General features: G+C 39.1%; 2 protein-coding genes across 7 annotated transcripts in view; both read left to right on the plus strand.

Moving 5' to 3' along the window:
- The first annotated feature begins 645 nt into the window (after window positions 1-645).
- On the plus strand, window positions 646-5,614 carry LOC149044748 (uncharacterized). The gene is made up of 5 exons (XM_089207511.1): window positions 646-798; window positions 901-1,491; window positions 2,449-2,528; window positions 3,158-3,483; window positions 4,161-5,614. Exons 1-5 carry the CDS (start codon window positions 784-786, stop codon window positions 4,526-4,528), a joined length of 1,380 nt encoding a protein of 459 aa, XP_089063637.1. The 5' UTR covers window positions 646-783; the 3' UTR covers window positions 4,529-5,614.
- A 1,697-nt stretch (window positions 5,615-7,311) lies between these two features.
- The window catches only part of LOC113676964 (uncharacterized), a 22,211-nt gene continuing 17,763 nt past the window's right edge, over window positions 7,312-11,759 (plus strand). For all 6 annotated transcript variants that reach the window (XR_016186933.1, XM_089207515.1, XM_089207517.1 and 3 more), the window contains exon 1: window positions 7,312-8,188. Coding sequence is in view for 2 of the 6 variants with exons in the window: in XM_089207518.1 (XP_089063644.1) it covers window positions 8,082-8,188 (107 nt within the window). In the remaining 4 variants the exon portion in view is untranslated. The remainder of the gene's footprint in view (window positions 8,189-11,759) is intronic.

The raw sequence follows: 11,759 nt of genomic DNA on the forward strand, positions 1-11,759 counted from the left end.
GAATTCCACGCGTTTTCCGAACTCTCATATTTAGCATCAAAGTTCATGCATCCTTCGGAATCGATGAGCCCTTACGAAGAAACGCTCGTATTGAGGGGCTCGTAAAGAGGGCTTGCTCGCACGCTAGTCTAAGTTTGGAGCTGGGGATGAACGTCGTCATATGTTGAGAGGCCTGAAAACGTTCCTGTGATGTTCTCATATTTACTAGCATATGGTATATTATTGTTTCATTAAATAAATGCAGACGTGACCAGGAAACGTATCAAAGTTACAATTTTTTTATTGCAATGTGGTATGTCAAGTTGGTTTTCATATGCTGTTCGACTTTTTATGCCGCGACTAAAACTCTTGGAAAATTTAGCATAACAAAAGGCAATCAAACAGGTTTACAACGCGAAAACACAACCATCTTTCATGCATAATGGTTCATTATTACTCATACCACTCAGTAAAAGAAAAAAAATTAACAACACTTAATTTATTCCCAAATTAAAGAATAAAATTTGGCACTCAGGTCTTAACAGACATATCGCGTTGCTTAAAGGACACAAAAACAAGTTAGAACAGGTTACAGTGTTTATATTTACAAAACAACACGCATACACTCTGAAACAATTCTTGCAGTTTCTGCCGAGATTTGGTATACAGAACCCGATGAACTAGCCCTCCTTTCTGCAAATTTGTTTCCGTCATTAATGATGTTACGCTCTAATGGACCACAACGGTTTGGAGCGATAAACTCGACACTTCCCTGCGACCATCTTTTTTACTTCGGACGCTCCCATGTGGAAGTTTGCGGTATGCAGGGAAGCGTTGACTATACAAACCTTACATGTTTCCCATGTCAGCATTGTCCTTGCACTCACTGACACTGACCACTTTTCATATTTTTCCCTTCAGTCGCGTGCAGCCGTTTTAGTGTTGATACTATGGCTTCTATTATTCCCAACTCCAAGTCACCTTTGGCGAAGAAGAAGAAGAAGAAGAATCAAACGCCTGGCTGTAGAAGAAAGGGAAGCTGAGTACTGTAGCACTTCAGATAGAACTTCAAGCTCCTCAAATCCTCAACCTGTTCCCTGTCCGATTGCAGATGAAGCTTTACTTGTTATAATTGTAGCAACTACAGTAGCCATTATCAGTGCCTGTATTACTTTTCTATCAATAAAATTTTACAGGATCAGACGGAGTACACACCTCAGATTCGCCGATCGTGGTCGTGGTATAGTTATAGCCGTTGCGCGAGAAAGTGGTTCAACCAGCATCGTTTACTGCAGGGATATCGATAACAGCGGAGACGGTGACGGCAGACCCTTCCAGCTATATAAGTTTGAAAACAGAACTTTTTGGACAAATGAAGAGTTAACAAATGAAAGAATCAAAGTTGGATCTCTTTTAAACTATCAGCGAGATGTATCTCCCTATCAGATTCTCTGCAAGCTGGGTAGTTTAGATAGGAAACAGTTTGTCGGAAATGCCGGTGGAAAGCCACAGGTAAGCTTTCACGATGTTAATTGTAATTTTAAAAGACGTACCCCACGATTAGGCCTGTCCAAAAGTTGATGACAAATTTTTAAGCAACTTATAATTACGGTGGCCTGTACTTGCTAATCTAAATTAATGAAACAGTGAATTTGGGTGCACATTTATGTTATAACAACGCTACCAAAATTACTATTACGGATTCTAGGTTAAAACTGCAGATCTAAAGTTCGTACTGATATCTTTGGATACTCAGTTTTAACTTCAAGTCGACAGTTGTACAACCTGGGATCTATGGTTTAAGGTTTAAATTCATAGTTCTTTCATTTAGAAGGGCGCTGCGGTGCCACTGTGGTAGCTCTCGTTGATTTTTCCCCACAAATTACTCCAAAATTAAATTAACGGGAACCTTTTGGTTTTAAATTAGCAATGTTTGAATACTTTTGGCAGAAAATTTGGCTAAGAGAAACTTTCCAAAGTCTTTAAAGGTTTGAAAAATTTATATTGCACTGATGTAAATTTTCTTGCGAAATTAAGAAATGTAGTTGTTGGAGAAATATTTCCCTTGCTATGGTAACCAGCTGTAGAAAATAAAGCTCCATGTTCCAGGGTACTGAGGTACCCTATACCCCATAGTTCATTCCAAATTAACAAATAGAAAAGCCTTGACTGTGCCCTGTTTTGTTTTAAAGCACACAGGAAGCAGCTAGAGCACGAGAGAAGTGTAAGGAGGAACATGAGACATAGTAAAGTGTTTCTCCCTACTTTTTGAGTGGCAGTAATGGCTAGCTTTACATTTGTTTGAAACAAGTTCCAAGAAATTTGATAAAATTATACACTGCCAATATCATTTAGATCTACCATGTACACGCCCACTCTTGCCCCTCTACATCCTTTGGATCAATCTTTTTTGTAGAAAATATATCAATATGTAGCAGTAACAGAAAATGACTTTTGTTTTCTTGAAAGGACATAAATAAATTGCTGATGGACCTTCAAGACAAAAGTGTTTTTAGCGGACTTAAAGAGGCACATGGATATGTCAACCTAAAGATGACTAAAAGGCTGTAATATTAAAGAGAAATTTGCAAGTGAAACAACGTAACCCCTGTTTCTGTAGCATGAAGTTATCAGCAGTATTGTACACCTTAATTGTGGTAAGGATGTACATCAGTTTATTGCAGATTACCTTCCAGCATCTCCTCTGTTTAACAGTTTGCTGGTCTGATGCATGGAAAGCTAGACTGATGTAAGAGTAATCTGTCAGTAAGCTAGTACAAAACAATATAACACAATCACCAAAACTAGGATTGTAATAAGTGGGCTTTTTTTTTCGGGTATGATGACCCACAGACCACCTACCATTGGTAACAAAATGTAACGATATTTATAACTTGTTTTCTCAAAACAAAACAAAAAAAAAGGAAAAAAAAAAGAGACAAACGTGCACCAAGACCATATCTATTGATACTTTTAATGTTCATTGAAATGAGTAGTTAAATTGATCCATTTAATTAAAGTTAATTAAAAATGACTGTGGGCTTATGTTGTGACATCGACTGTTAAAAAACAGCACTCCAACTCACTGGTCTCTGATCTTACTATTGGTTAGGATGGTGCACACTATACCAAGCCTCATTCAGTATATTTTTTCCTTTCCTTTCCCCTCCTTTCATGGAAAGGCTCACAGATTTCAAGGCTTTTTAGAAAAACTCTATACCAAACTTCACTTAGCTCATACCAGAATTTACTTCATTGGAATAAGGGCTTTTACAATTAAGAATGAAAGAATCACTCTAGAAACAGTGGATAAAGAATGGTTAGATATGCCACTGAACTGCCGAGAGAGCCTTGTCTTATCCACAGCATCAGTTTATTTGCAACTTGAGAGGCCAAGGAAGGTTGCTGATGATGATAGTGATGATGGTGGTGATCACGATGTACATGGTGTAGCAGTTGTAAAATTTGAAGCTTTTAAATTTACCTGTGAGGGACTGATTTCAAGTGAGTGATTAACATCATATATGTATTTTGCTTTAAGCTTGACACAGACAACGACACTGTGGAAAAAAGGCTACTTTTTTTTTTTTTTTACTTCTTTATTTTTCCCTTTGTTTATGGAAATACCTGGTCAAAATTACAACCCCTGTGAAATTATCAGTGCATTACCTTACCAGTAACCAGTAACCAACTTAAAGCCATCAATTCAACTGATAGCTAATCATTGTGTAAGGGTTGGAAGACGTACTCCTTAAGGGTAACTTGCCGAATGAAAGCAATTGATCACTTTTGTTTTGAATTAAATTGATAGATAGCCAGTGTTTCATGACTCACTGGAATTTGTACAGCTAATATTTTAACAGAATTAATGCAGCATTAATGTTCTATTTTCATTGAAAAAAAGTTCAAAATTAACACTTTTGCTTGAAGTGTGATGAATGACAAAAAACACTAGAGTTTTACCCATCAAGGGTAATTTGCCAAATGAAAGCAATTGATCAATTTTACTGTTTTGACTTAAATTGATAGATAGCCAGTGTTCATGACTCATTAGAATTTGTATGGCCAATATGTTAACAAAATTAAAGGAGCTAAATGATCATGCAGCATTAATGTTTTATTTCCATTGAAAAAAAGAACATTAATTTGGCAATTCATTGTATTCTTGTACTACTTTTCAGGATATAAAGCCTACATCATATCAAGGGATGAAGAACCAGTAGAGATACAGAATGCATGTGGCAGAGTGATTCCTGTTCCAGGATGTTGGCGTGTCTTGTTTGACACTGGCAATGAAGCAGCCACTGGCATATCCAGAAAGCGTCTGTCGGAGTTGAACCTGCAACCTGATCCCAACAAGAAAAGGAAAGTTAAATTATCAGGAGGAAGTCTTGGCCAGTTTGAAACAGTAGAAATTTTGCTCATAATTCGACAACACCATTTTAATGTGTGTGCATTGGTTGATGCTGTAGCTGAGGGTACTGATCTCCTTGTTGGAATGGATATCATTCAGAAGCTGTTTGACTTAGGGTATACTATTGGTGACTGACCTATGGCATATTTTAAGAATTTCTAAAATGACGAATGTCCTTTGCAGCAAACTCCCAATCAATATGAAGGTTATTTATATAATGCACATGTGTACACAGGGTATGAAATTAATTTTTTTTTTCTGGTAGCCACTTGGCTCCTAAATTTTTCAGAGGTAGCCAATTCAAAAAAAGTTGGTTGCCATTTTTAAAGACAAATAAAACCTTTTTTTAACGCTGTTAGCGTTCTAGATAGACCCTCCAAAATTAAGTTAGGAAAAAGATCTTTAACGTGCTACAAATTGGACACTAGAATGTCCAATTTAATTCACTTTATCTGTAAGTAAGGTAATGATGAAGCATTCTAGTTGCCAACTTGGCGACTAATTTTCAGGATTTGGTCGCCAAAATGAAAAATTTAGTCGCATTGGCACCTGTATTGGGCGCAATTTCATGCCCTGGTACAGGATCATTTTGCTTAACATGGGCTTTTTATTTTTTTATTATCATTTTTGTGAAAGGTCTATTTTTGCCTTGATGTGACCATTTGATAAAATTTTACAACTGTTCTTAATGTTAGCATTGTACAGGGTTACCAATGAGTGAAACTTCCAGATTTTTGCTCCCTGTTTTTTCTTCTGGACAGTGACAATGCAATATAAAGCTTACATTTATAATTACCCTTAGTATTTTGTATGTTCTTTCACATATCTTCAGGTTGTCTTTTTAACATAGGTAGTTCTCCAAGTTTTTGGTTATATCCTGCTTTAATCAACTTGTGTGAGGTTAATATGGCATCCCTTTAATCACCAGCAATTATACCAATGTAATATACGACAAATACAGTAGCTCTTGCATGCCTTGAAAGTCAATATGATGTAGTGCATTGAGAATTATAGAACATCTGTTTATTACTTGAAATAATTAATTAGCTAACATCATCTACAGTATATCATACTGAACAGTTGCCATGTTTATAAGAGTTTATTTACTGTACAATGTTAGCCATCGTAATGATGTAAAACGCCTTGGAAATGGAATCAAATCCCAAGAATTGTTATGTTCTAATGATAGTTATAGTTTTGAAATAAAGCTTTTGAAGCTCTGTTGTGGAGAGTTTGAATCAAACAGGCACAATTTCTGCCCCATAAAACCCAATTATGAATGGGTTTTGGGAACCATACAAGTAATTATTTCCATGCTGTCTTACAATTTTACTTCAGAACTGGTCATTGCAATCATCATTGTCACCATCATCCACAGGTCTGGAAAATTGAAATTTGACTGTACCCACTTGAGAGTGTTGGGTGTCAATAGAGGAAACAAAATGGGAGCTACAGGGAACTGATTTATGTTGTATTCATGTATTGTAAAGTACAAAGGCATGATATGTACATGTAACACCATCAATTACTACATGCAACCAGTTGTAACATCTGGTCTTCAAGCTTACATTAAGGGTACAAGAATAGCAGATTAAAGACAATATACACACAGTTATCATGAGTTAACCTCCTTAGCTGAGCTAATTTGTGGAGAATATCTTTGTTCCTACTGGAAGTGATCACAGGTTGTACGTTTCTTCCTTGATGAAGAAGGACAGCATACCCGAAAAGAAACAGATAAAATGAGTAAAACACTAATACTTGTATCACTACTATATGTTTACGGAAGAGTCTGAGTAACAACAGGTCTAATGCAAAGGGGAACACCATCTCCTAATCCAGGGCAAAAGTTGGCCCACCACTTACACAGAGTTCCTTTCGATTTTGTCGTGTGAAAGGTCACAATTAAAGAACACAATAAGTTTGACCTGCTTCGTCTCAATTATTTAATTATAAAGAAATAACTGATAAACAATAAATAATATAATTATGTCCTTCTGGCATTATTAACACACTGAAAGCTTTTAAACAAAATAATGAGACCCAGAGGTAGCTTAGACATTCTACCCTTGATTGTTGAGAAAGACCATGTAAGTTTAAGGAACATGATTGAAAATTGAACAAGAGACTACTAATCTTGTGCGCGCTCAGGCCATGGCGCCAAAAAATTTCTTTATCGCCGAATCACAACTACTCCATGTTATTACATCAATATCAAACCAGAGATCAACATCATTTCACCATCCTTTAGGTAAAAACTTTAATCATCTTCTTGAAACAACAAACAACTGCAGATATCACTCCAAGGTCCGTTAATCCTCCCTATATAACAGTTAGACGCACTTTGAATAAATTAGTATAATTTGCAAAGGATCTCCCGATACTTCACGCAGAGGTGGTTGACTTCACCATACAAGGTTGTTTTAGGCGTCCACATGATTCCACTCTAACATAAGCAGAAACAATTACGGTCAAACTATGTCTATAAACACGTTCTGTAACCTTCACCACCTAAATTTTGTCGTTGTCGTCCATCTTGGATTCTTGCAATATATTATGTTCCTGAGTCATGTGTGTTTTAGGATTGGCGCCAATCGCGGCTTGCATTCGATTGATTTGTGTTTAGTTGATCATCCCCTCCCCACTTAGTGTTATTTCCTCCTGCATCCGCTGATCTGATCTTTTCGGCCGCGTTACTTTTTAATTCATAAACTGTAGCTGTATCTCAGTTTGCTCTGATCTCGGTTTTAGTACTTTGGTCTTTTTTTCTGCTTCTGGTCATTTTTTGTGTATGAATATGAAACGATCAGCGGGCCGTGAGAGTTTCTAGTAAGCTCCCCACCCCTCCCCCAACTTGTAATTCCCAAAGCAGTTCCTGTCCAAGGTTTGGGTAAAGCGTCTATGTCAGGTCTATACCGGTTTGCTGCGCGCGCCGTTGTCAACAGACGTTTCCGTCCTCTTGCTAAATGTCCAAGGGGACATATTGTGAAGCATACAAGAAGTATATTATGATTGGTATCATTAGGGACATCCTTTAAATCTTACATCTATATTGGCGAGCGTGGTTTGCGGATGCAATAACTTGAAAGTGCTGATGCTATAGACTGAATGTTATTGAATGTCATTATGGTGGCCATTTTTAGGATTGAAGGAATTGAAGGGATTGAAGAGATTGCAGAGATTGCAGATACATGTATCCAAACCGAGAACGCCGTACGTTTTCATGTGCTTCCTGTGCAAGATGAAAAGTCGAAGGGTTATTTTCGCTATTTTCACTTTTTAAAAGTGGCATCACTCAAAATACGACCATGTGCAGATCTGTTTAGAGGAAGAGTGCTTTTAGTAGCACTTGCTTCCCTATACATTCAATTTGACGTAGCATGGCTTTCTTATGATCTTCTCGTTCCACGCGTTCTGTCAAATGTTGACAGAACCATTCTATATCTTCGAAAGCACCTGCTTGGACTACAAACACATCGAATAATCCCCGCTCGTGGCCGATATGTAGTTGTAGCTATAGCACGAAAATGTGACGCAACTACAACCAGCAACGTTTTCTGTCGGAATATCGATAACAGTGGAAATGGCGAAGGAGAACCTTTTTAGCTACGAAAGTTAGAGAACAGATCCTTTTGGAAAAATGAAGAGGTAACAAATGAAGGGCTCAAAGTTGGATGTTTGCTGAAATATGGAGATGGCACGTGCCGTCAGAGAATCTGAGGAAGACTCTGCAAGCTGGGTGAGCGAGATGGAAAACAGTTATTTTTTGGCAGAAATGCCAGTTATAAACCACAGGTATGTTGTGTTGTTTGTGAGTCAAACTACTGCACGTGTTCTTTAAAGAACGCCATCTTTTATTCTAATCCAAGAATTCTTTGTAAGGACATGCTTCGTGTAAGATAACATAAGATCTGACCCGTTTTGTTAAGGAGCACAAAGTCTGAAGCAAATAGACAAAGTCTGATAAGTCATGGACACAGCCTAAATCAGATCTCTTAACACAGTGTCTTATAATGCTAAACCTAGACTTTCTCTGACTTTAAGTGATGGTCTTATAACTCACTTAGGCCCTGTAGGAAGAATAGGTGTCACAGGGGGTAGTCAGAAGTCTATCTTAGAATCAGGAACATCTTTATGAATAGGTGTTGCAGCCTTGCTCTCTGCTGGAACTTGTTTCTTCTCCATGTTTGGTTGTTATTTTCCTGCTGATTTAGGAGTGGGGTCAGGTGACCACGGTTTCTTCTGATTGTGCTGATTGGTATCTCAACTTTGTATGACTGGGGCATTGCTGCTGCTTTGATGACTTTCTTGAATGCTGAGGTCCTTCACAAAGACTTCTGCACCTGGTCCAGTCAGAGGTAAAGGCTTTGCCTCATGCCTGCAGTTGAACTCTGTTTGGAACACTGTTCCTAATCTGCCTTCTCATCTGGGCAGGAGAAAACATGTATGCTGGTGGCGTCGATCTGTAGGCCAGTAATCCTTTAGCTGAGTCTCTTTCTTTTGAAAGCAGATTCTTCAGGAATCTAACTCCATGTTCAACCTCTCTGTTTAACTGGGGAAATCTCAGACAACTGGTAGTATGCTTGAATCCCCAGTCTTTTGCAAAGTATGAGAATTCTGCACAGTCACTGTTGGATTGCACTTGTTCAGGGATGCCATGTCTGGCAAATATTGACTTAAGTGCTCTTATGACCTCACTCGACTTTGTTGTCTACAATTAGGTAGTCGATGTCTTTCAGCTTGAAAAGGTCTGTGCCTACAACTTGCCAGGCGCAGTCTGGTAAGGGTGTTGCTGTAAGCAGTTTGACTTTGTTTTCTTTATGCAAAGGGCAAACCCGACATTGTTGAACCAGATCCTGAATTTATCTGCTAAGTCCTGGCCACCAAACAGAGCTTTTGGTCCACTGGTGGCATTTGGTGATTCCCTGATGTCCCTCATGGATATTATCCAAGATCTCAAGATGCATCAAGGATGGGAAAGGATCCTGGATGCTTTGAGTAGAATGTCCTGCATGACAGACAATTCATCTCTGCTCAACCAATACGGTTTCATGGCATCATTTAGCGAATGATTATCAGGCCATCCATGAAGGCAATATGTTTTGATCTGTCTGCAGACAGGATCCTCTTCCTGTGCTTCCTTTATCTGCAATAGTCTTGTATCTGAGGCAGGCAGCAATGTGATCACACTCTCTGTGTGTGCGTACATTTCATCATCATCAATTGTAGACTGAGCTGTTTGGTTTCCAGCTTGAAGTCTTGAAAGTAAATCAGCTATGTACATCTCCTTTCCAGGGACATGCTTGACCTCTTTTAAGTGGAATCCCATCAGTCGTATTCTGAATCGCTGGATCCTCAGTGTGAGTTGATCTAGCGTGTGTGTACTCATTAGTGGTACGTGGGGTTTATGATCCGTTTCAACAGAGATTGACTTTCCCACAATGTACTCCCATGATCGCTCACATGATATGCCCATGTGAGTGCTAAGGCCTCCCTTTCTATCTGCGCATATCTGGTCTCGGTGGGAATCATTGCTCTCGATACGGTGGAAACAGGTTGCCAGGAGTTGTCTGGTTGGAGCTGAAGACCTACTCCACCTAGGCCATAGGATAGAACATCAGCTGCCATCTTGGTCTCATTTTTAAGATCATATAGCACCAGTACTGGAACTCGTTTGAGGTCAGCTTTGATCTGCTCAAATGCTTTCTGTTGCTCAGTTCCCCATGTCCAAGTGATTCCCTTTATAAAGGAGTTCCTTGATGCCCTTTGTCTTGTCAGCAAGATGCTCAGAAAACTTGCTTAATTGGTTTACCATGCCCAGAAATGCTCTCACTTCTTGTACATTCTGGCAGGAGATCTGCAATTGCTTGCAGTTTGTGAGGATCTGCCTCTGTTCCATGGGAGCTAATGACATGCCTGTGGAACTTAACTTTGTCTGTGCTAAACTTGCACTTGTCAAGGTTGGGTGTCATGCTGACTTTGACCAGACACTTAAGTACAGCTTTTAGCCTTTTGTCATGTTCCTTTTGGTTTTTTCTGTGACCTAAGACACTCTATGCCCTCTAATCTCTGGAGAATCTGATTCATGTTCTTTTGGAATTTCTCAGAACCAGAGCTGATACCAAAGGGTAGAACGTTGAAGGAGAATTGGCCCCATGGGGTGATGAATGTGGTCAGCGGTCTTGATTATCTGCCAAAATCCTGAGACTTTGCTTCTACTGCTGGAAATGGGTGGTTCTCTCTTTAGAAGTACTCATTCAGCTTGCTGAGGTCCACACAGACCCTGACTTGGCCATCGCTTTCTGGGGCAACCACCATGGGAGTATGCCAATCTGTGGGCTCGTCAACTTTGGCTATGACACCAACACTCTATCCAATTCTTCTTTTGTCAGCTGATACAATGGTAAGGGGACTTTTCTTGGAACTGTAACTTGAAAGGGTTTAGCACCTTCTTTGATGATATGATGATAACTGTCCTTCATGACACCCAGTGGAATAACTTAGGGTATATGTCTGCCACTTTACTCTTGTAGTCATCACTGCTTAAACTTTCAAGTCTGCTCATTAGTTTGAGATGTTCAGCTGGCTCCCTGCTTAGTAGAGGTCGTTCTAAATCTTCTATCACATACACTCGTTCCTCAGCAATCAGATCCTTCACTTGCAGCTCTCTGATGAAAGTCCCTAGGCAGCTTAGTTTCTGTTTACATGGACCCATAAGTAGCCAGGTTGCCTTGTTGAGTATAGGAGTTGGCTTTAAGTCCACTTTAAATTCTGTTGGTTGTCCATTCATCACAACTTTCGCTTTCCATGAATGTTGTGCATGTCCTTGGACAGTAGCTTCCTCAGTTGGTTCACTTAGGAAGAATGCTTCATCTTGTGTGTCTGAGAAGTTCACTTCATTTACTCTCTTGTCAGATCAAGATTTGTAAGTCTTTGCCCAATGTCTTACTTTGGAGCACTTGATACATTTAGATTCTCTGGTTGGACATTGTCTCTTTGGGTGTGGTGGACCCAGGCACCTTGAGCATTGTGCTTCAGGAGTCTTTTCTGTCCCATTTTTAGGCTTAGGGGCTTCTTTGGATCTTGGTTTAGTTTTAGCATCTTTTCCCTTTCCTTTAGATAAGCAGTCTACATTAGCTGATGGTTATTCAGACTTGTTTCCCTGTAAGAAAGTTTGTGGTTTTTTTCACTGTCTTAGACTGCCTGACCTTAGTAACTGCCTTCTCTAAAGTCAGGTAGGGATCCACTTGCAGATGTTCAGAAAGCTTTTTGTCTTTTAAACCTAAAACGGTTCTGTCTCGAATGAGATCATTTCTTAATGTTCCAAATTCACAGTATTCAACTAGACAAAATAAATCTGTTATGA

This window comes from Pocillopora damicornis, chromosome 5 (genome assembly GCF_964200805.1).
Source record: "Pocillopora damicornis chromosome 5, jaPocDami1.2, whole genome shotgun sequence".
Taxonomy (NCBI): Eukaryota; Metazoa; Cnidaria; class Anthozoa; order Scleractinia; family Pocilloporidae; genus Pocillopora; species Pocillopora damicornis.